Genomic DNA, 26,448 nt, shown 5'->3' with positions numbered 1-26,448 from the left:
TCCACCCTTTATATTATTTATATTTATTCATTCTTTTATTTTGTGCTATATCTCTCTCTATGCAAGTATTTGGTATTAGATCTACTGGTACGTTTAGGGCTTTGCACCTATAACTATCTAACCACACATACACTGACTGAAAGACACACTGACTGACACAGACACACTGACTGACACAGACACACTGACTGACACAGACACACACGCTCACTCACTGACTGACTGACAGACGCACACATTTACACATTCTTGCACAGACTCACAAATTATTTTATTTATTGCTCTCTACCTTTGGAAGCTGGTGTGGGGCCTCTCCCTGGGGTCTTCCTTCCTGCTCATCACTGCTCCCGCAAGCGCACAGTTTAGGAATGCCGGGCCGGAATGACGTCATATTCCGGTACCAGGCATCATTACAAAGGGCAAGGGAGCAATGAGGAGCAGGAAGACTGAGCTCCCTCGCTGCCGCCAGCGACCTCTCCTCCTGGCTGGGTAAAATTGGGGAGAGAGCAATGTGGGGAGAGCAGGTGCTTACTCTGCCTTAACATGTCAAACTCGTAGCTCACTGGGCCGCAAAGCTATTCATTGTGGGCTGTGAGTTTGACATGCTTGCCCTACAAAGTGAGTTACTTAGACAGTAAGCCAAAACGCTTATGGTTATGGAGTTTCCATTTCATTCCATTCTGACAGCGTCTATACAGATTTTTTTGATTTTTTTTATTACATACAAACTTTACCCATTTAGATATTTCACATATTGGCCATAGAGATCCAGGTAACTTCAAAAAGATTGGTGATGGATCTATCAATCTGAAAACATTTTATTCACTAAACATTGAATTGTAGTGAATTGGAAGCAGAATTGCAAAATTTAAATTAAAACCTTACGGGAACACTCTAGGGTTAGGAACACAAATTTGTATTGCTGACCCAATAGAGGTTACCTCATCCAATCACAATGCTTACCTATAGGAAGATTGTCAATTCTGATGATCTCAGCCAAGGGGTGGAGCCAAATGCCGCCCTGTCCAGTCAGCATCTTCTCATAGAGATGTATTTAATCAATTCATAGCAGAGCGTGGAGCCGCTGAACTTGTGCAGCACTGACCCAGGAAACCCCTCTAGTGGTCGCCTGAGGAGTGGCCGCTAGAGGTGTTCCTAGGCTGTAATGTAAACACACTGCCTTTTCTCTGAACAGCAAAAGTCTGCAGGGACAAGGTATAGACACCAGAACAACTACATTAAGCTGTAGTAGTTATAGTGTCCATTTAATATTAAAATTTAGCTATTTACAGTACATTCCAAGTAATCTATTTAATGTTTTTTAATGCTAGTGTGCAGATATGTGTGTATTAAATAATATACATGTCTTACTGCAAAATAATATATTTTTCTAAATTTTTGTGAGGAAATTCTGTATCGTACTGTCATAAAAATTTGCATTTCTTGTCCTCTTTATTTTTAATGTTTTGTTTAATGTAAGCCATGCAGGGGTCTCATTAAGCAAAGCACAAATCTGCACTGGCTGTAATAATTAAAGGCAAGCAATGAGTAAGGGAAGTGCTTACTTAGCCGATACGTTCCAGATGGATCATAAAATAATCCTGTTGAGCCGCCCACGCAAGATTGGCCCAGTGTCAGACTGGCAATGCCACAAAGGCACAGAGATTTATTAGGGACCGAGTGACTTAATCTAAACTTTCAAATACAGTTTAATCCTCCAAGTACTTGCTGCAGGCTGTCCCTGTGCAAACAGGAGTGTCATTCTGAGGCCTTTGAAACCATGCCTGCCATCGTAACAAAAAAGATATTGTGTTAGACGTGCAATCGGGGGCCAATTGTTTTTGACTGTTTTTTGTGTGTTTATTTTACAAAAATGTCTGGACATGGGTAGCTTAACTCTGTACTCAACCCACTGTCAGTGTGTGTCCGAGAAATAACAGTTAAAGCAGGATGTTAACTGTCAAAGCGCTACAGGGGTGAATGCTAGCTGCTTGACTCATTGCACGCTAAATTTCACTGAAGCACAATGACAGAATTGCGTTGGTCGTATAGGACCCGTGTAGCATCTAGAAAACCAGAGTTCTTAACCAGGCTAGCAGTATTCCCGAGCGTGACTCGGGGTTAATTTTCGCTGCCAGAAGCGGTAACCCCGAGTCACGCTCGGGGTAGATAACAGAGCTGGCAGCGGAGCCTCCTTACCTTCTCCTTGCGATCCAGCGATGTCCCCGCGCTGTGATTGCCGGTGAGAGCCCCGGCGGATGCCTCCATCTGACTTCCTGGTTCCGTCTGTGAGCCGCAGAGGCTCATGGGGGCGGAACTGGGCGGGTAATTCAAATGTTTCAAGCATAAAAGTGACACACACACATAGTTAGGTGATACAGTGAAATCCTGTCAGATTACATTGCATCACCTCAGATTTGAAATTTGATGATCCTACACTGCCCTGCCTGCCCTTTTTGCTGTAATTTCTGCCCATAAAATAATTTTTTTACCATGGCATCAAAGCGTCACTTTAGCATCTCCAAAGCGGGTTTGGATCAGATGAGTGACAGCGGCAGCGACACAGAGCCCCTCGCAGAATTGAGCGACTGCGATAGCGATTCGTGGCAAGATTCGTCATCCGACTCTGACAGTGACCAGAGAAGTGGCGACAGCGACGATTCTGCACCCGAGCTCAGTGATGTGCGCACTTGGTGCCTTATTGATTGCGGTATGGATGAGGTACCGCCGCCAAGATTTCCGTTTACTGGATCACCTGGGATGAAGGTAGACGTTGAGCACAATGATCCTTTGGCATACCTAAAATTATTTCTCACAGATGACGTCATTGAAAAGATTGTCACGGAGACAAATCGCTACAACGAGCAGCAATCAGCTACTCTGCATAGCAAGTTTTCCAGGAACAGAAAATGGGAACCGGTATATTATTTATTAGATTATAATTCATGATTTTATGTTTCAAACTTTCACATCTGAGAGTACTTTTGGTCAGGTTTAAGAAAGTAATTACTGGCCTACAATACATAACACCAAATTTCCATGCAAAAAAATGGTACCGCTTTTGGTACAAAATTCCTGACCTAATCATACCGCCAGGGAGGTTAAAATGGCTCTGTATATCTTTAACATGCCATGTGAGTATCTAATACGTCAGTACCTGCTGTCTGGTAATAACCACTACTTTACACCTTTTTAGTTAGATGAAGCCCTTCGCCTACAATCTTGATGTGGTGTGGACATTAAGGATTGTTAAAAAATGTATTTATTTAAAATGTAGTTTCGGCTTAACATTTTAACAATGTTTAGTGGTGAATGAATGGCTGGCATAAGGTACTACTTCACTGAACAAATACAGAATAAATAGAAATCACTAGTTGGTAGATATACCCCCAATGAAAACTTGAGTGCATATATATATATATATATATATATATATATATATATATATATATATATATATATATATAATTTTTTTGTTTATTTTTTAAATTGGGGGTTTATCTAAACGCAGCTTGCTAAACCTGCAGTCCTCCTGTCTGCTGCCTTTGCAATCCCTCCCCTTCTAAACACGCCTTTCTGTGGCTGTCCAATCACAGATGTCACAATGGAGCTCAATGAGAAGTCTTTCCAGGGCAGGTGCTCTGGGCAATTGCAGCCTCTTGAGTTTAGCTCTATTGAGCTAACCAAACCAGGAGTTAACAGGACCAGTTGTCTCATTCAGAGTCAATGGGGTGTAACCAGGTTGATTTATAAAAGTGTCACTTTCTATTGAAATCTGCACTTCTTGCAAAATAAAGAGGACATACTTTTCGCACTCAAAGCTTTCAGCAAGCTAAAGTGCTTCATGGGTCTAAAGTATTCCTTTAATTTAAACATTCATATTATTGTCCCCCACTCTCTCGTACTAAAACATGATCCTGGAATTAGGAAAGAAGGTAAGAGAAAATGTTGAATTGAATGCAATCTCAACACAATGAATTTAAATATGCACATTTAAAAAAAATATATATTTTGTGTGTGCTTTAGGGTCATGTAGTAAATGATCAGACTACAACGTCTGGGGTACAGAAGAATGTAAGGATGATCAAAGCAGACCCTGTGGAAACATCAGAACCCCCTAGTTCTTCTCAAGATAAGGTACACATGGCTTTCAAAAGTCATAACAATTTGTTTTTACCTGTAATTTGCCAGTTGCCTTCTTTCTATTAAATTGTATTATTATTATTTTTTTGGTGTGTTGAATGAACTCTGTTACCATGTTGTGTAGCTAGTTTCATGTTTTTAAAGTGTATGATGATATTAAGTGGTGTGGAGGAAGTACCAAGTGGTAAATTGACGATCATTTGAGATAAAAAAAAAAACTATTTTGAAGCTGTGCTGAAATGAAAAATTGAACACTGCAAATTCTTTAAAAACCCAAACTTAAATATCACATTGACATAGTATTCAGACTCTTTGCTATGACGCTTGGAATTCAGCATTGGTGATTCCTGACACTATAGTGCTGGAATGCAGCATTAGGTACCATTCCCACCAGAGATTAAAGGGGATTTTACTTTTTGAAAAAAAATATTTATTTTTTTTCCTCTTCTTTTCCACACCGCCCCGCCTGGGCTGATACGGTAATTAATTTTGAGATGACAATGACCTCAAGTACATACAGGCAAGAGTAGCTTTAGGACAACTCTGTGAAAGTTCTTGAATGACTCAGTCAGAGCTCGGACTTGAAACCAATCGAACATGATTTGGAGAGCCCTGAAAAGGGTCAGAGCTTGAAAGGATCTGCACAGATGAATGACAGAAAAAAAGGTTTGCGGCTGTAATAGCTGCAAAAGGTGCTTGTACGGAGTTAAGGGTCTGAATACTTATACTTATATGGATGTTGTTGTTTTTTTCTGTTCCATATATTTGCAATGGTGTAAAAAAAAAAAAAAAATAATAATAATAATAATAAAAAATCCATTTTTTTTTTTTTTTTTTGGGTAATAAGGTTTTCAACAAATATATATATATATATATATATATATATATATATGTTCATATTACACACAAAAAACAGAAGTCTTCATTTTTTATTTTGGGTTTTAAAGTACAAAAATTCTCAACTTTATTATTATTATTATTATTGTCTGACCCGCAACTCAAAAAAAAAATAGCAAGAGTGCCAAAAACCACACCATTTGAATTAATTCATTTGACAGGTTTGTTATACCTTGGAAACAAATTCATTACTATACAACCTTGTTGAAGCTGAAGTTAACAGTGACAGACTGATCCCCCAAAGAGTGGGCACCCATTGAGTTTCTGGATGTCCAGTAATACTCTGGTCCTTGCTTGTAATTTGTTTGTAATAGGAAATTCAGTTTAAGTATTTTTGTAATTATCAACCCATTATCTGCTCCCAGTATTTCCACTGACTACTAACCATCGGTGAGTAAAAATCCACCCCTGGTGAGAGTGCAATGCACTCCCGATCCTGGTGGTGTGAAAGAACTTGGTTATACAAGACTTCGAATGTAAAGCTCTGTAAAAAGCCATTCGCCATCTTGATGCAATCATGATACATATTCTTTGACTTTTCAACCACACTTTTCTATTGATTGGAACCATGAAAAAGGGCACTATATCTTTCAATAAACACTCCTCAAGTTTCAGCAGTTGCAATTCTACCATAGAGGAGTTATCAACACTTAGTCATTTTAGGTACTGAATTCCATTAACCCCTTAAGGACCAAACTTCGGGAATAAAAGGGAATCATGACGTGTCACACACGTCATGTGTCCTTAAGGGGTTAAACACATATGTAGCAATTAACCAATTCCCTGAAAGTGTTTGCACAACAGCAGAATGAACACCTGCCCTGACATGACAGCACAAATAACATTCCCCATTAATAATTTAAACCAGGGATACCCAAAAGGTAGATCCCCAGATGATGTAGAACTTAGACTTCCATGATGCTTTGCATGCCTTTAGAATAACAAGGCATCCTGGAAGCTGTAGTTTTAAAAAATTTAGGGATCTTTCTTTTGGGCACCTGTGATTTCAACGAATTACAATAAGGACACACGAGTTCTGTAACTAAAGTGTAACATAGTGAAATCAATAACCTGTAAATACACAAGAGCAGTATGGGAAATTAGTGTTTGTGGTACCACATATCAGGTTAGTGACCTACTATTGCATATTTGGCTATCAAACCTTGATCTGAAAGCCAGGTTTTCCGATCAACCTCATAAGTCTATTGATTCAACATTCCAAAATATATGTATAAATCACAGGTTCTGACCCACAATTCTTTTCTATAGCTGTGTTATGGGCAATAAAATGGATTGTGATCAGTCAAAAGACTGAAAATATTATCGGTTTCCAAAGTTGGATTTTAAGTTAACCCTTAAGTAGCAGAGTGGCTGCTAGAGAAGAAAAGACCTTGAATGCCAATGAAGATTTTTAAGGACATTCGAATTGCTGTATCTGTTAATAGAATTGGGCTTCAAACAGTTACCCATTGTCATTAACCATGTTCTCTAATGACTGCTCTAGTGGGAAGTCATGCAGTATTATTGAGATTATTCTGAAGATCCATCTCTGCGTATATGAAGTGGGAGCATTTTTATGTCCCTTTTTGTTGTTGTTGTAGCAACAGGATGGAAGGGATAATTTTGAGAAGCAGTAGAAGCATATTTGTTTTAATTGGGAGCATGCGGTTTTTCAGCCAGTGGTCAGTGTATCATGTTGTGAAGCTGTGCTTGTTATCTAATCGTGTGTGGTTTTACCATATGTCCAATATGCTTTGATTATGTGTTTTTACTCTGTTGAGTTCAGTGAAAATACACTCTTAGGCCATCTGTAAGGATTAGCCAGTAGAATGCACACATCCATATGTGACTGTGTTGACTAAAGTAATTGCCTCTTGCTCTCTGCGGCACCTTTGCAAAGTAGTATTCCCACTCACTCAGTTATAGGGTTATACAAGCATCCCCCAGAGAGCTATCCGGCATTGAGAGAGTTCTGCTATGAATTCACGGTGCTCTGCAGAGGGACCCATGGTGCACTCCTGCCACCTAGTGCAGAGAGCAAGCTTTACAGAGGTTTTTTTTTTTTCTTGAACAGAAGCAAAATGTTTCAATATATTTGCTACTTAGGCATTTTAGAGCAGAACTGTAGGTTTATTTAAAGGAATACTATAGTGTTAAGAATAGAAACCTGTATTCCTAGCACTGCAGTGACTCTCTCCCTCATTAGATTCAGCCCTTCTCCATTTCCCCCAAAATAAAGGTCTTGACTCTCCTTTTTCCAGCACTGAAACATCCTCTGCGCTGCTCATTTCTTTGCCTCCCACGATATCAACGTGGAGGCGACACTTCCTTGCTTGCTCCTAATCCACTGCTTCTCATGGATGAATATCGAGTCCTTTAACTCAAGCATCTTAATGCAGAAAGCATTTAACGATTTTCGTGTATGTTGTTGGTTTGCACTTAACAAAAGATGCTCCCCTGGCCAAAGATAAAACTGCAAATGTATTTTTATCAACGTGCTAAACACACTTTATTTGTATTATTTATATTTATTATAAGAAATGGAACTTAAACAATATTTATAGAAAATAAATTTTTACAATAATTATACAAAATCATCCATGATTCTCAATCACTATTGAACTGCTGTAGTTTGCCAGTATAATGCTGAGTGTGTGTAGCAAATGTGATCAGATATGAACAGAAAAAGTGATGATCGTGAATTTTTCTTTTTTTTTAATCTGTCAAAATGTTTTGTTTCTCTAATCTTTTCTTATTTAATTTCTTTTTTTAGTCTTTCCATGCAGTGCAGAAACACTTGACTGTGGAAGAACTCTTTGGGACCTCTTTATCTAAAGAGCAAACTGCTTCCTTTCATCTTAATTCTGAAACATCTGAGCTGCTGCCAGAGAAAGCAGCACGTAGTGCTTATTTGCCTTTTTCTTCTGACCAGTCCAAGCTGCTCCAACCACTGACAATGAAGTCGGAGCCTGCAGAATTTAGCTCTAGCTCCAATGAGTGTGCTCATCCTGCCTTTAATCCAGTACTAATACCCCAAATTCCAGTCTCACAACCAGACTGCCAGAGAATACAAACCTTTCCTATAAGGTTAAGTCCTAGTCTTTGTTCAGCACCTGCATCTGATGTGCTGACTAAATCCACCTCCCTTAGTTCCAGCAATACAACCTGCATCAGACATGTCATGCAAAATACTGGCAGGCAGTTGTCCCCTCTTATGAGCCAGCCACTTTCAGACTTCAGTAATTCTACCTCAAATCCACCCATCCTTCCACCATGTATTCCTGTTAGCCTTGGTAAAGTGTCCAGCACGACTCCGTCAGATGTCGAGCTACTACAGAAGCTAAAGTTGACCTCTCAAGTAGACCAAATACAGCCGCAGCCCGTCAGCAAAGCTTGTATTGCACCTAAATTCTCCTGTGCAGCGAGCCAGCTAGCAACACCAGAGAGTTTTAAAGGAAATTCGATGAAGGCCATGAACAGCATTGGTATAGCACCTGTCCAGGTAAGTTGTCAGCACTGTAGGGATTATCAAATAACTAACCCTGTGACTGTGGTAGTTACGCCACTGGTGCAGGCACTAAAAAAATAAGCGTGCACTTTACGTTCATTAGTCTTTGAAGCACATTGGACATAACTCCAGTGGTGAGTGCAGTTGGCAGCCCCTTTACTCTGAATGCAATGATTAGCCGCTGAGTATACAACGTTACCCAGATACTGAGCCACTCCCTGGATATCTTTCTTTATGCATAATGTACATGAACAAGAGAGCCCCAGTCCTTTGCTGTGCCCAGAAGTTTATTCAAGGTGGTAACACAAAGTAATTTTTTTACATTGATAACAAGCTCTGTTATTGCCAGCAGCATCATGTATTCTGAATGGTGTTGACAAAAGCAGGCGTTTTTGCCGTTTTGAATTCATGAAAAGGATTGTGATGAAACCATTAATTGCTGAGTATATAGAACGAGGTCCGCAAACAGCCTATTGGGGATAACTGTTTACTTTGGCAAATCGGTCACTTGTTTGTTACTGCAGGAAAATTACATTTGATGGCTTTGTTTTCTAAAAGCGGATTTTCTACCTTCTGTACATGGTTTCACAGGCTTGTATCCTGGTACCCACTATGTTCAATACATCCCCTGTCATTAAATTCTAGAACTGAGTGAACCTGTGAATGTAGGAGCTGAATAGAAGAACATTGGAAGAAGAACATTTTAACTTGTTCACACCAGGTCCCATAAACATGTGTTTATTTAATTTTACACATTCATTTCCTTTCACCAGGAAGAGAAATAAATTTAGGAAAATAATGGAAAAGCAGTACAGTTAACATTCAGAACACAAATTGATTTGCCTGGCATCTGATGATTGTGTCTTCTGGAGGCTAGCTAGGAGATCTTCCTCTCCAAACATTGGTGAAAACCAGTTAATCACTTCAACCAGAGAATATAGTAAAAATCACTTTTATTTATTCACTGAAAAAAATAATGGAGTCCAGCCATTCGGCGGTGGACCAGGGTCATCATGGGCAGTCTGACCGGTCTGCGGTTATGCAGACCATACATAGCAAGCTGTGATGCACTGTGTGTTCTGACACCTTTCTATCATGACCAGCATTACTTTTTTCAGCTATTTGAGCTACAGTAGCTCTTCTGTGTTATCAAACCAGACTAATGTGCATCAGTGAATCTTGGTCATCCATGATACTGACGCTGGTTCACCGGTTGTCCTTCCTTGCACCACTGTATACTTGAAACACACCACAAGATTTACCGTTTTGGGGATGCCATCACTCTTTGGCCCTTGTCAAGGTCACTCAGATCTTTTCATTAGCCAATTATTCCTGCTTCCAACATATGAAATTGAAGAACTGACATGTTCCACTCCTTGACAGGGTTATTCACTTAACTTGTCAGTGGTTTTAATGTTGTGGCTGAACAGTGTATGCCTGATCTCTAGTTCTGAATAATATAACCTTTTCTCGTTGTAGGCTTCCCAGTTTGTGACCCCTGCAACCACTGCTGCATCTTCAGTCCTTCTGTCACCTAGTGTCTTTGAGCAATCTGTCCAAAAATCTGCAAAATCAGAAGATAAAGCAAGAATGTCACCACCTATGCAGGTGACCACTGATCTACCAATGTTTGCACTCAGCAGATCTCAGCTCCAAGAGACATTAGTGCATCTTATTAAGGTAACTGTCCTTAATAATTTAAAGGGAATTTCCAGGCACCGGAAAAACTCTGTCCTACAGCCAATCATTGGCCTCGTATCTGTGTAGTATTTTGTTTTTTGAAATTCTTTATTTTTGTTGCGCAGAAGTGAACAAACAGTTATGTCTTGCCACAACAGCAGTTGACATAAACAACTCAATACATGGTTAACAAATGGTGTGGTTTACAGAAAAAGCTTGCACATATTTTTTTAAAAGTGTAGCCGGAAACAAGCGGAAACTTCGCACAGCTATATATTATGTATTTAGCTGATTAACTTAATGTCAGTCGTTGCTGTTTAGTACGCTCTGGACTCAATATAATAACAAATCCTTAGCTAAGTGGGCTGTTAGAGGGACTCATTACTGTATATCTATCTAAGTTTGTAAAAGTCGGTTATCAACGTCTTGGTGCCTGTGAAGCAAAATGTTAGATTAACAGTGATATTCATTTTTTGTTTGTGATTTGCTGTTATCGTGCAGGCGTTAATAACCAGCTCTTGTCGTCATGCCAGTAGCTGCCGGCACATTATCATCTTACAGTGCTTACCATGGTAGGTAGAGGACCTGCACCCTTTTACAGCAAAGAGCATAGTAATCACTTAGTCAGCATGAGTAAAGAAAAACAAGAATGAAAGATAAATAGTAAAGAACAAATAGTAACACTACCTAATAACAGCAGAGACTGGACCAAACGTGTTACCAGAGGGCGCACACAGGGCTAGTAGTGCTCCATTTGTGGTCTGAAACATGGCTCTTTAAGATGTGCACTACCGCCTGACCACTGCCGTCGTGTAAGCTAAGAGAGTAGCGGTATAGGTCTAGGATCAGTGTATGATTGTCTAGGTGGGGATGATATTGGTGGTTCGTGCAGGACAAATCTTATACCAGGCGGTTGTTGAGATTAGCAATTGGGGGGGTGAGCGAGCCAACTGCGCTCCTATATTAGTTAGTTGCCGGGATTGGAACTATGGACACGTCAATGTGCTGTGTTTGTAAACCATTAGCATATTATCCACTATGTGTCCCAGTGTCGTGTGCGGTTTGGTTGTCTAGCCAGGTTAGCTGGCGCAGCTTAGGTACCTGGTCTAGGTGCGAAAACAGTCGCGGTATGACAGAATTCGGGAGTATGCGGGTTTAAGTAGTGGATACATGGTGTAAAACAGGATCTGTGTAGTATTTAAAAGCCGACTTCACAGTGTTAAGGGTACAGGTAATACAAGGATAGGGATTGGTTGAGTTGCAGTTTTGTCAGCAACTCTGCTAATACTGATCTGAGTATATTACATAGTTACATAGTTAGATAGCTGAAAAGAGACTTGCGTCCATCAAGTTCAGCCTTCCTCACACCTGTTTTTTGCTGTTGATCCAAAAGAGAAAAAAAAAAAAAAACCCCAGTTTGAAGCACAATTTTGCAACAAGCTAGGACAAAAAATTCCTTATTGACCCCAGAATGGCAGTCAGATTTATCCTTGAATCAAGCAGTTATTACCCTACATTGAAAGATTATATCCTTGAATATTCTGTCTTTGCAAGTATGCATCTAGTAGCTGTTTGAACATCTGTATGGACTCTGATAAAACCACTTCTATGTTTTCAGAGTACTTCTCATGAGGAAGGAAAATATAAAGAGGTTAAAATGTGAAAAGAATTGTGTAGAAATATGAGAGACCAACATCTATAGCATTTAAGGTGTTGGTTCCCTGTGTGTGCTTTTAACTTATTCATGTTTGTATTTATATTATAATAATAAACCCATCACGTTGATTGCAGAATTCTCTAAAGTACACAGTTTTATGCAAAATATCAGAGACTACCACAAGATTTCATAGAAGTACATTTTGTACTTCTGGACTAAGGTCTGTTTTGGGGGATTTGTTTAAAATTGTGTAGCATTACCAAAACGGGAGGATGTGCTCTTTGAATGCAAATGAATACATCAACTGAAATACATTCTCATTACCACTAGTCTATAGGATCTTACATTTCACATATTGTTGTGGTTTCTTGATATTTCAGCTTTATCTTTCTTTTTTTTGTTTCTGTTGACATGATTCAGTGAAATTTGGTTAACACAAATCATACAAAAGATTGCAATGTTTTACTGTAGACCATGATCCACCAAAGATTACATAGCCACTAGGACATAAATAAGAACAATGCATCTGTCAGGCAGAAACCGTACCTCTTAATAGCTAGCACATAGGAAGTGGTAATGTAGTCACATGAAAGAATGTGCAGAGAATAGTAAAGAGTCAGGGCCCAGAGAGAGCATATTCTTGCAATGTAGAGTTTTTGTAGGATGTTAGTGGAATAGGACTAAAATAGGTGTATTGTCAGGGAAAATGATTTGTATTCGAGAGCACAAGCTGATATGACTTATAGCTGTGGAGTGTGGGACTTGCAGTGTTGCAATCAGACTGTTGAAGTAGTATTGAAAAGAGTAGAGTCCAACAGCAAAAAACGTTGAGCGAGGGAGAGATGTGAAAATATTGAAAAAGATACTGATGGATCTGTAGCGTTTGGGGCGGAAGGGCACATACATTTAATGTCGGGTACCCTGCCCCCGCGCCGCTCGCGGTGACCTTACTAACCTCATCACAGCGAGCGGCGTCATCTGGTTCCTGTCTCCAGACTGGCAGTGTGTCTGACGGTGCACGCTCAAGATGTGTGCTGCACCCAGTCATGTGACCCGGCACACAGTGAGGACCTCAGAAACCACAAGGGAGGGAAGAAACTCCTTCCACGTGTTGTCTCTCATTATTCCATCTCTCTGTTTCCCTTGACCTCGGCTTGTGTTTTGACTATTCCTTTTTGCATAACCCGGCCATTCTAAGGATCGGTATTGCAATTTTCTCTACTCTGTCCTGTCTGCAAGTTAGGGTTCCCTAGTAAACGTTACATTTAGGATCTCACTTTTAAATAAATCCTCCAGGTTTGCAGGCAATTTATGGGAAAAAATGTCTGGGTTATCACCAGTCACTGAGAGGAATTGCCCTTTGCCAAAGCGAATAAGAAAGCAGAATGGACACACTTCTTTCGTGGTGTCTGTAATTACAGACGATGAATAAGGAATCAAGGAACAGATTTGTCCTTCTATTATGATTTTGTTGCTATTCTGCTCTTTCTTTAACCCCTTAATAACAAAGGACCTACAATGTATATTCTTTGCATTTAAGCGCCATTTAAAAGCAGCAAGAACGGGATAATTATTGATATCTCACAGTTGAGATCTCAGTGAAATAGCACTGTGGAGGCTAGACGACTGGCCTCGCAATTGCAGGGACTTCCAGGTATACGTGTGGCTTCTCCATACTTGAGAGATGTAAGAGTACAAATCTGGGGTTTTGAAATAGGATGCACAAGGCCTGTGAAATGCACCATTGATAGTCAGTATGTATGTAAAAAAAAAATAAGAACTTTTAGAACTGAAATCCTAAATCGGTGATGAAAAGGCCAAGTGAAAAAGTGAAAATCCTTTGAAAAATGATTACTTTAATGCCTTCCTAAGGGAAGGGCAAATGTGCGCAGCAGTCACGCGCATTAGGGCTTTCTCACTAAAGTCGGAGGAACTTCAGCGCTGGAATCAAGTAAGTGTTTAAAAAGTTTTAACTCTTCAATTGTCGTGGGGGGACGTGGAGGCGGAAGGACACTCTAGTGTTAGGGAAACTGCTTTGCATTTCTATCACTGTAGTGTTCTCTAATGCTGTTATGTATACATATATGGTATCCGAAGAGAACACCCTATTTGTGTTTTAAAAGCAGAAACATGTATACTATGTTTGGGTGCACTTGAAGAGAAAGCATAAAATTTTTGGTTGAACAAACACATAACAAAAATGGCACAGTCCCAAATCCATGGAATCTTGGTATGGATTAAAATGTTACACCGTCTAGTGCTTCTCTTCTGTTTCACTAGCAACCTCTGAGAAACTGATGGATTCTATACCACAGACAATTTTTCTCCCTAAACTAGAAAATAGTTCGTATTTTTTATTTATTTATTTTTAGCTCTTTTTTTCTTCATTTTTGAATCATGTACGAAAAACAGGAATGGAGTGCCCTATACAATCTGGCAGATCAATATTTCAATTAAATATTGTCGAAGTCTGTAATTCAAAATATGGGAGAGAAAATGTTAGAACGAAAAGAAATTCAAAACGAAAATAGAAAAACCTCTTTGAATACTTCTTAGAACACACTGTTCTGGTTTAAAGTAATTCTAGTCAGTAGTAGCTTGTCATTCCTGCACATTAAAGGCATACTACAGGCACCAGAACAACTTTAGCTTAAGGACAGATGCAAAGGTCCTAACCACTATGTTTCCACTGTAACTTATAGTTTTCCTCAAGTGCCCCAACAATACATACTGTTTTGTTAAAGGACAGAAAGGGGTTTTATATAATTTGATATATATTTATACTTAACACTGCATTAGGTGTGAATGTTTAAAATAAGGTCATTTTATCAATTTTGAAGAAAAATTTTTGCACCTCATTTTTAAACATTCAATTCAACTAAAGAAAAATAACTCAAAATAGATTCCTCTTTCAGTCCTGATGATAAAATGCCTCGTATGTTTAGGATCTTAATTCATTTTTGGTAGTTAACCCTTTGCCAATGTTAACCCTTTACCAACCCTAACCCTATGCTTATACTAACGCTAAACATATACCTACCCTAACCTTATTTCTAACCCTAAAATGACAACGCAAGCCCAGCATTAACTCTTACTTGACCCTAACCTGTCAGTAACTTTAATCTTCCCTAATCCCTAAATCTAACCCAAAGCTCAATGCACAAACCTAGCTCACAGCAATACTGACTCACCCTTCAGTTTCACTATGCACTACACCATCTACAAGATAAGTCAATCTTTGGTCCGTTATCTGACTCAGGGCGTCCTCATGCTCTGCACGAGGACCTCCCAGAGTCATTTTTTTCCACCATAGGAAGCATTGAATAATGGCCGATTGCGGCCATTGCTGCGCATGTGCATCAGGTTTCCTCGCTGGCTGATGTCGGCGAGGGAGGAGCATGTCCCAGCACCAAGGGACATTGGCGCCGGATTCAGGCAAGTCATGGAGGGGGTTTTAACCCCTTCAGCGCAGCGGGAGGATGGCGCGAGGGAAGGTGGCACCTTAGAAACCTATAGTGTCAGGAAAACTGCTTTGTTTTAAGCTAACGTTTGGGTGCCTATAGTTTCCCATCTATTATAGCTGAAAACATTGCTTAACCAGGCTAGCGGTATTCCCGAGCGTGACTCGGGGTTAATTTTCGCTGCCAGAAGCGGTAACCCCGAGTCACGCTCGGGGTAGATAACAGAGCTGGCAGCGGAGTCTCCTTACCTTCTCCTTGCGATCCAGCGATGTCCCCGCGCTGTGATTGCCGGTGAGAGCCCCGGCGGATGCCTCCATCTGACTTCCTGGTTCCGTCTCTGTGAGCCGCAGAGGCTCATGGGGGCGGAACTGGGCGGGTAATTCAAATGTTTCAAGCATAAAAGTGACACACACACATAGTTAGGTGATACAGTGAAATCCTGTCAGATTACATTGTATCACCTCAGATTTGAAATTTGATCATCCTACACTGCCCTGCCTGCCCTTTTTGCTGTAATTTCTGCCCATAAAATAAATTTTTTACCATGGCATCAAAGCGTCACTTTAGCATCTCCAAAGCGGGTTTGGATCAGATGAGTGACAGCGGCAGCGACACAGAGCCCCTCGCAGAATTGAGCGACTGCGATAGCGATTCGTGGCAAGATTCGTCATCTGACTCTGACAGTGACCAGAGAAGTGGCGACAGCGACGATTCTGCACCCGAGCTCAGTGATGTGCGCACTTGGTGCCTTATTGATTGCGGTATGGATGAGGTACCGCCGCCAAGATTTCCGTTTACTGGATCACCTGGGATGAAGGTAGACGTTGAGCACAATGATCCTTTGGCATACCTAAAATTATTTCTCACAGATGACGTCATTGAAAAGATTGTCACGGAGACAAATCGCTACAACGAGCAGCAATCAGCTACTCTGCATAGCAAGTTTTCCAGGAACAGAAAATGGGAACCGGTATATTATTTATTAGATTATAATTCATGATTTTATGTTTCGAACTTTCACATCTGAGAGTACTTTTGGTCAGGTTTAAGAAAGTAATTACTGGCCTACAATACATAACACCAAATTTCCATGCAAAAAAATGGTACCGCTTTTGGTACAAAATTCCTGACATAATCATACCGCCAGGGAGGTTAAATGTCATTTCAATGAGCAACCCGATTTTAAAGCTCTAGTGGTGTTTAGCATGTATTTGGTTAGGATTTCTAATTATTTTTTTTATTTATTATTTTTAAATCTTTCCAGGATGTGCAGGTGCAATTTAACAGCATTGAAAGGACAGTGTTTAGTACAAAAAGCCTGAAGGAACTGATTATACTCAGCGGAACAAATTCAATAAGCTGTAGCTGTTCTAGTGACTATAGTGTACCTTTAAATTGAATCTATTTTCATGTAATCCACACAATCCAGGTATTAGCAGAAAACAGTATTGTTTAAAAAGGTCTCCAATATCCATGTGAAAGATATAAGAGGCAGCACACTGCAAAGTCAAGTGCCTTATCAGAGAGATAAAGGGAGGAGGGGGGGGGGAAAGCATGTATAGACTGTGTGTGCCATTCTTGCGTAACTCTAAATAGAGTGGTGGCCTTAGTGAGACCATAGTGCTGAGGGACTAAGACTGTTCCTTTAAGTGAAAACAAAATATAAAGCAAGCAGGTAGCCTTTTATAATACATCATGTAGTAAATAAATAATAAATGGGATGCCCTGAAAACCAACAGAATCATTATGCACCAGTTTTTGGTTACATGCATTCTGTATCTAAACCTCAACTTTACATTAAAAAACATACTTTTGGTTACTGTACAGGTATATGGCTTATTTTATTGTGATTGCTGGATCTATAATTATTTTTTATTTATTTCTTTTTTTTAGAACGATTCAAGTTTTCTCAATACAGTCCATGAAGTCTATCTACAATCCCTTACAAAAACCTCAGATAAAGTCAAGCTTTAAAGGATGAAATACCAATACAAAAAAAATAAATAAAAAAGCAATGGTCTCCTACTTGTTGGTCATTCTATACAAAACTATCAACAACCAAAAAAAAAAAACCAAGCTGCATGAAACAAGGTCAATGCTACATGGGAAAATAGAGGAATGTTTTGGATAATACATTTGGAACAACGCATTGACCATTCAGTTTAATATATGCTGCAACTTGTCCAATCGATTCATTTTAAACTATGTGCAGGGCAACAGAAATATTTCTTGTTTACCGGCATATTTTGAGTGTACTAAAAAAAAAAGTCATGGTTGTCTGTACTACAGCTACTGGTAGAGGTGATTATTAACGTTGAATTTTATGTACCTTTTTGTTTTTAAAGCAGATACCATCTAAATGCATTGGATTTGAATCCTCAATATCAATATTATACTTTTGTTTTTGTTTGTTTTTTAAGTGGCAAAGCCTTTTTTTTGTTTGTTTTAAAATTGTTACCCTAATTTTATATGCATTTTAATAAAATTATTGAATTTATTGACAGATTGACTCTCTCTCGACCTTCCCTTATATGCATGATGCATCTTTCAGAGATGTATTGGTTGCTTGTTTGCACACCATAATTCTATCTTGTTGATAGCTTACTCATAGAGGGTTATTCAGTGTGATATATCAGATATTTAGAGTGAATTTAAATTTATTGTTGATAGTTGACAATGTTTTCAGTTGGGCTGTTTTGCAGTTAATTTTGAATTCCATACAATTCACATTTTAGGGAACAAGCCAATACAAATAGTCAGCAGTTAAAAAAAACATGGTTGAGGGGGTCCTTTTTATTAACATTAACAAATACAAACAAATTGACCAAATCCACTGAAGCCAATAAAAATGCAGATGACATTATTATTATATTATTAGAATAAATAATCTCTGCCTATTTTTATATTTCCTAAAGCAATAAAATTCCAATTGATATGTTTAAGTTGTAGAGATCTTGCACTTGAGAAAATGTTTTTGCTATGGTGTAAAAGGATCGCTATAGGGTCAGGAACACAAACATGTATTCCTGACCCTATAGTGTAATACCCACCATTTAGGTGGCTTGCCCCCTTAAAAGGAATTAAAACTTACCTTATTTCCAGGGCTGTGCATGTCTTCTGGCACTGCCCCCCCCCCCCCCCCCCCCCCCCCCCCATTGGTGACATCATCAGAATTGCAGATTTTTAGCCAATCTACGGTTTTCCCATGGGGAAAGCATTGGATTGGATAAAATCGGCAAGGGCGGGGCCAAACACAGTTTTGGCCAATCAGCACCTCATCGAGATGCATTGAATCAGTGTTTGCATAAAAATACTTGCATATAATGATTCTACTCACCAGAACAACTACATTAAGCTGTAGTTGTTCTAGTGACTATAGTGTCTCTTTAAGCGTAAATGTAAAGCAGAACTTGCAGCTCTTTGTATTAATAATGGGAACCTATAGTCCTGTAAATAAGTTGTTTTTTTGGGACTATAAGTTCCCTTATGTTGCTGTGATCTCTCTCCACCCCCATTATAGTGTTTTAAAAGATTACTTGCCTATTTCCCAGGGCCAAAACTCAGTCTGCAGCCGTTCACTCCGCCACAATCTTCGTCAGCATGGCTGCTGATTTTCCTCGTTTTGTCCAATCTCATCGAAGCATCGGCGACTATATCAGTGCACAGTAAATTGCCGCGCTCCTCCAATCAAATGCTACTTTGAGCAATATTTGATTGGAGAACAGAGTTTGACACAGGTCTGGAGTCAGAAGTACTTTGTGTGGCTGTCAGGCAGAGACGGCTACTAGAGGTGTACTTAACATTTTAAATATAAACATTCAAATTTCAACAAAACGGCAATGTTATACATTGAAGGGTTGAAACGACAGGACCACTGCTTCCAGACCACTTCATTCAGATGAAGTGGTTGGCACCTTTAGTGGTCCCTGAAAGCTTAAATATTTTACAATTTTAAATTTATTATATCAATTCTGATAGTTACTTTTCATTTAGCTGAGATCGTTTTTACTTCTGAAGCTACATGATATAGCAAACTTCAAATGTTGGTGAAGCTTTAAGTTTATGGTTTGTGTTTCTTTGTTTTTTAAACTTAAAATAGTTTTGTTTTTTTGTAAGGACATTTAGTATGAACTTGCATTACTTGTATTCACAGATTAGTTTTCTGTTTCGGATTGTTGATATAAGTGGCTGTATAGCTACTGTTTTTTTTTTTTTTTTTTTTTCTTATTAAATTGGACAGTCCTAAAACTAGCAGATTGTACCTGCTGATTTTGCGTGAGTTAAACTTAAATTTGTTTTGCTAGCCTTATACGAAGTACCGGTCATAATAAAATTTGAAAATGTTTATTGGCCAAAAAAAAAATGAAATGATCTTTGTGTAATATGTAATAATCAAAGACTTATCTAGGTGTTCTAGTGGTGCACCCCAGGAACTGAAAAAGTTAGTCAGTCTAGGAAACATAAACACTACAGAACACTTTAGTGGTTACAGTGAGGTGTCTCCTGGCTCCCATACAATGGCAAGTAGTTACATCGTTATTGAAGGGCTTAATGTGTACATGGGTCCCCCATGTGCCCCCTTCCTCTGATGTATCTAAAAGTAAAGTTTTCCCTCTGCATTAGATGTATACTTTTCATCCATATTTGGATGTAATTCATTGCCTGAGAACACAGTTGACAATATTGTTAATAAATTCTGCACACGCACGAGCAAAAATGATTTTCCTAATTCGGAAGTAGGTACTTCTGCATTGGCGATATCAGAAGAGGAGGCTGGACCAGACACACTTGGAGGACTAAGTATCAAAACTGTGAAAGCTGTTTGGCAATTATGATGTGGATTGGGTTTTGACACCATAATCACTACAGAATGCTGTTAGGGTTATTGTGCTTATACAATCCCTTTTGAGCATTCTTTATTTTTGATCTTGGTTTCTATTTAATGTTATTGGTCCCTTTTGCATGTTTAGCATTTAAAACCGATCATACACAAAAAGTCTGGGCAATAAGTTCACCTTAAATATTGTTGAGAAATGGTTAGTAAATAGCTTGACAGAGATAATAAGCTAAGTGTTGCTTGTGTTGTGTGGTAGCAGCAGTCCATGAACACTATATAAGCGTAATATTTGCTGCCATGAAGATAGCACAGCATTAAAAACTATGCATCTGCTGGCAATTTTGCTTTGAATTTTTATTCTTTATTGTGTGACACCAAATAGTATCTGATGTACATTTTAGGAGGAGCACTCGCTGACAGTTATTTGGTTTGGAGGATGTATTGTCTATAACAGTTGCCTGATTACAGTGCAGCGAATCATTTCTTCAGTGGCTAAAATGGACAGGTTTCAAGAAAATCTGTGGCTATTGGGGTCAACTTGTTAGCCAATTTCACAAAATGATTGCCAAGTTACTATTTTGATGTTGTATTTTTTAAAGCTCACATCGTAGGGTCATTGATCCATTATTGGTTCTTTGTGGGTGTCAAACCAGATGTTTGGATTCTGACACACAAACCTATTTTACTGTGACTGGTTTGAGGTTACGCATGTGTCACTTTCAGTGTTAGTGATTTTATACTACACAATACAATTTGCGGTTTCTTTTCTGGTAGGTTGTATTAAACCAAGTGAGATGCGGAAACTTTGTTTTTTTTAACAAGGTCATAGAAAAAAAAAAGCAGAACATTGATACAGCTTTATATCTATCTGCATATTGTGTCATTACAAAGAGAACACAAGTATAGCTTCTGAATACATTGCTTTGCAAAATATTGTGCTACATGTACCCTTAAATTTTTGGGAGCACTTACTAAATAATGAACAAAGATACAGTGGTAGATGCAGGTGAAAGATCCATAAACCAAATTTCTTTAAAAATATTTTTTTTTTGTTTATTTGATCACTTTTTTTTATTTTTAATATATATTCTCTAATCCTTGTTCTTGATTGGTGCTAAAAGTAACCTATCCTGGGCTGTTAGTTTTATATAAATCTTATATTGTTGAATACTCTGCTTCTATCTAATGGCAAGTGTGTGGTCATCATGGCAACTTCATGGATGTTAAAGGGACACACAATAGGCATCCAGGCCACTTTGAAGTGGTAAGGGTGTGGTGTCCCTGTCCCATTAGCCCTGCAATGTAAAACATTGCCGGGTTAAGAATGTCTCTTGTATCTGTCTCCCATATAGTCACTAAAGGCACTTTTTGGAAACTCTGTGGAACTACACTGTACATCCTCACGATTTGCATGAGGACATTCAACGACTTTAAATCCCCCAGAGGAAAGCATTAATTCAATGCTTTCCTATGTGGATGGTCTAATGCACTTGCCACACATGTGCATTATAATACCCCCATTACGTTGCTGGAGAGAGGTATGTGTTGAAACGGTTACTTAGCATGTGAATAGTAACAATTTCGTATGAAAGTAACATCACTCTTGCATGTATATAGTGAGAGTTTTCCAGTTTTGCATCAACCTCATCTGGCGAGCAACTGGCACTAACTATCTTAGGTTGTTGGCTATATGTGTCTGATGGCTGCAAAGGGTAAGCAGGGACATATAACGTTGGCTACAGGGACATTATGCAGTTGCTGGTGTGTTACTCAGGGGTGTGTGAAAGCTGCCGTGTACAGGAGCTGGGGTAGTGTGGGGCTCTAGTGGACCTCTGTTAGATCGAGTGTCCCATGGATGCTCTCTCGTACACCATGCTGTGTGGCTGCTAGGGCCTGCGAGAGTTATGCTATTGTGTCTCTGGGCGTATCCGCAGTCGCTGTTGCGGCCTTGCGGATCCGAAATGCTGACTGTATCAGGCCAGGCTCAGCGCCCTCCTTTATGCCCATCACTGTGAGTAATTGGTGTATGTGAAGCAACAATGCTTCTCCCTTTACACTCTCTGGGATGCCTCGGAAACTGATGTTCCGCCGTCTATGCCAGGATTCCAGCGTTGTGACTGTTCGTGTGAGTGACTGGACCTGAGGGCTTGTACCATATCACTGGAGTGTTGCAGCTGGTGATCCCTTGCTACCTCTCTGGATTCCACCACTGTAAGCCGCTGCTGGAGATCACCCACCTCTTGGTAGTGCGCCCCATTATCTGTTGGAGGCGAGGCAAGGCTCTCTGTCCTCCTGAGAGTCGTCCGAGGTCTTGCTGAGTGCTGCAGGTGCAATTTTTGCTTGAGCCAGTGGAGAGGGCCTTGCAAATGCAAGCCGAATATCGGGGTTTTTTGGCGTCTCCGGGAGTTGGAATTTCTTATTCTTTCGCCCCATTGGTGTCTCTGGGTGGGAGGTTTGTGTGTGGCCGTTTGTGTGAGCCGTTTTTCGGGACTTTTCGCCTATTGTTATTGTTTCTGGAACGGAGCTCCGCAGCAGCACGTCCGTTTAGCAACGCCCCTACACTTGCCTCTTTTTTACACTGGCCACGCCCCTACACTTGCCTCTTTTTAACACGGGGGTGCGGACAATAACTTAAGCGCAGAGGGTCACTATAACGTTAAGCATACAGTTTTATATTCCTAATGCTATATTGTTCCTTTAAAGTAATACAACACTTCCTCCCCCCCGGTGTCACACCTTCTTACCACCCCCCATCCAATTATATCGCCCCTGCTTGGGCTAGTTTGTCTAATGATGCCGACATGCTTTGATTGACATCATTTTGTTCCTGTACACCTTTGGTGAACGATCTGTGGCAGAGAACAGCAGAACACCCTATCTTGCTTTCCCTGACACTCTGTTGCCTGTATAGGGGTCTGCACTGAATCTTGAAAATTGATTGACAGTTGGTTTAGGGACAATGTTATGGATTATTTTTATTTATTTATTTTTATTTTTTTTACATCTTCTCATTTCCTAGTACCATGTTTTTTTCCTCCATTATAATTCAAACTGATTGTGTGTGTGTGTGTGTGTGTATATGTGTATATATATATATATATATATATATATATATATATATATATATATATATATATACACACACACTATGACAGGCACACTTTAAAGCAGGGGTACCCAAAAAGTTGATCCCCAGATGTTGTAGAACTACAACTCCCATGATGCTTTGCATGTCTTTAGACTGACCAAGCATCATGGAAGTGTGTTTTTTTTTTTTAAATATATTTTTCACAGCAGTTTAAGAAGGAACTTGTGCTGTGTATGTTCACAGTACAGATTCTGCAACTGAAGGAGAGGATTGAGCATTTCAAAGGTATGTTTTCCTAGAACCATTACAGCTGTAATGGCCAGATTGCATGGCACACTCATTTAATACGCAAATTAACCCAATGTTCACGTTAATCCTTTTTTAGTATAAGCACATATTATGTGTAGACCGATTAGTAGTTTACAAAAGATTTGAAACTGTCTCCATTTACAAGCATGTTAACATTGACATATAAAGAGCTATGAAACCAGATGGCTAGAAAAAGAGTATCTAAATAAGAATACTGTATATACATATTGTTATAAACATGTAGAAGGTTCAAGATAAATGTAGATACATTTCTATTTGATAGATATTAACTATTACATTTTGAACAAAGTTACTATCACTTTTACAATATATTGGTGTAATGCTGTTTTCCTATTTCTTTAAAGCCTGTTTTACGTTGGATTTGTGCCCATTGAACATATTCCATAGTTGCATGTGTTATTTGTAAGGAAAAATACAATTTGACGAATTTCAATACATAATTTGTATGGATAAAAATTGTATTTTCAGAATTACATTTTATTTTTCCACATACAAATTAAGGAAATATGTCTTGTCCGCCTAACCTTGTAATTATTGCACACATGTACATGTGTTTCCACTTTTATGTTGGCAAATCTATTTTTTTAAGAAAATTAGAAATAAAAGTTTGAGTGTCTTTTTTTGTGTGTTTTGTTTTTAATTGTGTTGATAACATTGTATACTACACCCACAACTACTGATTTAAAGGGACACTATAGTCACCAAAACAGCTTAACCCCTTAAGGACCAAACTTCTGGAATAAAAGGGAATCATGACATGTCATGTGTCCTTAAGGGGTTAAGGAAGGCGTTTTGGTGTATAGCTCATGCGTCTAAAGCAGACTTCCCCAAACTCCGGCCCTCCAGATGTTGCTGAACTACAACTCCCATGATTCTCTGAATGAAATAGGCTGAGAATCATGGGAGTTGTAGTTTAGCAACATCTGGAGGGCCAGCGTTTGAGGAAGCCTGGTCTAAAGCCTCACTGCTCACTTCTCTGCCATTTAGGAGTTAAATCATTTGTGTTTGTTTATGCAGCCCTAGTCACACCTCTCCAAAAATGGTTTAATTTTAAATCCAATGTTAACTTTCTTTAGATGTTTTTACCTCCTGCTCTGTAAATTGCATTTTTTTTTTTATCATTCTTTATTTTATTGTGCAAATAGTGAACAAAACAAGTTTGCCACGCCACAAAAGCGGGACAAACCAATGAGTAATATACCTGTTATGACAATGTCATGGCATTCAGTTTTCTCGCACATTTTTAGTAAATGTTAATTATAACATGCTGTTTAGTCATGTCTAGAGTGAATGAGCATATAACACTTAGCTAGCCTAGGAGAAGATCTAGACAAATGAGATGAAAGTATGTTATAGTCTAACCTCAGCAAACTTAAAAAGTGGTTATGGAGGGGTCGCTGGCAGGCAAATTTAAAGTAGCCGCAAGGGCTATGTGGGACCATTTAGCCACGACATCATGCTGTTAAGTCTCAGGGTGTGTGTTGCAGAACAGCCCAGAAAGATAAGCGAACAGTCAGCCTATGTCTAGAGCCGGGAAGCAGAGGGAAGGCAAGCGTAGGGCTTGGGGGCTCACAGTTGCCACTAGAAAGTCTTGTAGGGAGTTCATGTAGCCCAGCAAGTTCAGGTGGAGGTCAGCATATCCCCACCAGGGCACAGTGCTCTTCCGGCCCCAGGTCTGTGTGAGAGCTTGCGTCTGGGTTCTGGTTCTCTTGAAGACCTTATCCTTCCGCCGCCTGGGGTATGCAGAGGATCTGTGGGTTGCGGGCAGCCGGTGGCGAGTGATCCTCCACACCTGTGGGTGAAGCTGTGTGGCTCTCGGCCTAGGAAGGTGAGTGGCAATGTTGTGAAGCATGTTAGCAGCGGGGACCCCTCTTGGGAGCTTGGAATTCCCCCCAGCTCAACCTCCTCTTGCATGTGGTCAGGGTTTGAGGGTGTCACATTCCCCCTCAGTTTACTTCCATCTAGATCTCTTACTTGCTGCTGGGTTGGGGATGGTGCTGTGCGAGCCTCAATTGCTGCCCAGAAACGGTTAAAGATTTCGTCCAGTCGCTTTAATGTTTGCTCATCATAACTCTGCTGTATACACCAGGGCTGCTTGTGCCCATGAGGTAAGGGCACTGTCGCCATCTTTGGTGATCCTGCAGTCGTGTGAGGTGATGAAGTTCCTGCTTTCCAGAGTCAGCCAAGGTAAGTAGCTGGTCCAGTAGGTACCCCCCACCGGTCCGGGGGGCGGGGGGAGAGGGCTAGTGAGAGATGTGTCTGCCGATTAGTATTGTGTCCCATTCCCCCTCAGTTTACTTCCATCTAGATCTCTTACTTGCTGCTGGGTTGGGGATGGTATTTTGCCAGACTGTTTAAGCAACAGTGAGTGAAAAAAGTATTTGATCCTCTGCTGATTTTGAACGTTTGCCCACTGACAAAGAAGTGACCAGCCTGTAATTTTAATGGTAGGTGTATTTTAACAGTGACAGACTAAATAACAATAAAAAATAAAAAAAATCCAGAAAAACGCATGTCCAAAAAAGATATAAATTGATTTGCATGCCAATGAGTAAAATAAGTATTTGACCCCTTTGACTTAGTATTTGTTGGCAAATCAGAGTTTAAATGTTTCTTGTAGTTGGCCAGCAGGTTTGCACACATCTCAGGAGGGATTTTGTCCCACTCCTCTTTGAAGATCCTCTCCAAGTCATTAAGGTTTCGAAGCTGACGTTTGGTAACTCCAACCTTCAGCTCCATCCACAGATTTTCTATGGGATTAAGGTGTGAAGACTGACTAGGCCTCTCCAGGACCTGAATGTGTTTATTTTTTGCCACTCCTTTGTTGCTTTGGCTGTGTGTTTTGGG

At 39.7% G+C, this 26,448-nt stretch overlaps 1 protein-coding gene across 1 annotated transcript in view; it reads left to right on the top strand.

Moving 5' to 3' along the window:
- The window catches only part of DCP1A (decapping mRNA 1A), a 108,809-nt gene extending 90,833 nt beyond the window's left edge, over positions 1–17,976 (top strand). Inside the window, exons 6-9 of the mRNA XM_063427567.1 lie at positions 4,027–4,137; positions 7,814–8,542; positions 10,028–10,228; positions 17,240–17,976. Coding sequence (XP_063283637.1) covers positions 4,027–4,137; positions 7,814–8,542; positions 10,028–10,228; positions 17,240–17,320 — 1,122 coding nt within the window. The 3' untranslated portion in view covers positions 17,321–17,976. The remainder of the gene's footprint in view (positions 1–4,026; positions 4,138–7,813; positions 8,543–10,027; positions 10,229–17,239) is intronic.
- The last annotated feature ends 8,472 nt before the right edge of the window (positions 17,977–26,448 follow it).

This window comes from Pelobates fuscus, chromosome 7 (genome assembly GCF_036172605.1).
Source record: "Pelobates fuscus isolate aPelFus1 chromosome 7, aPelFus1.pri, whole genome shotgun sequence".
NCBI classification, from domain to species: Eukaryota; Metazoa; Chordata; class Amphibia; order Anura; family Pelobatidae; genus Pelobates; species Pelobates fuscus.
The sequence above is the reverse complement of the archived record's forward strand: the minus strand, read 5'-3'. Positions and strand labels throughout refer to the sequence as shown.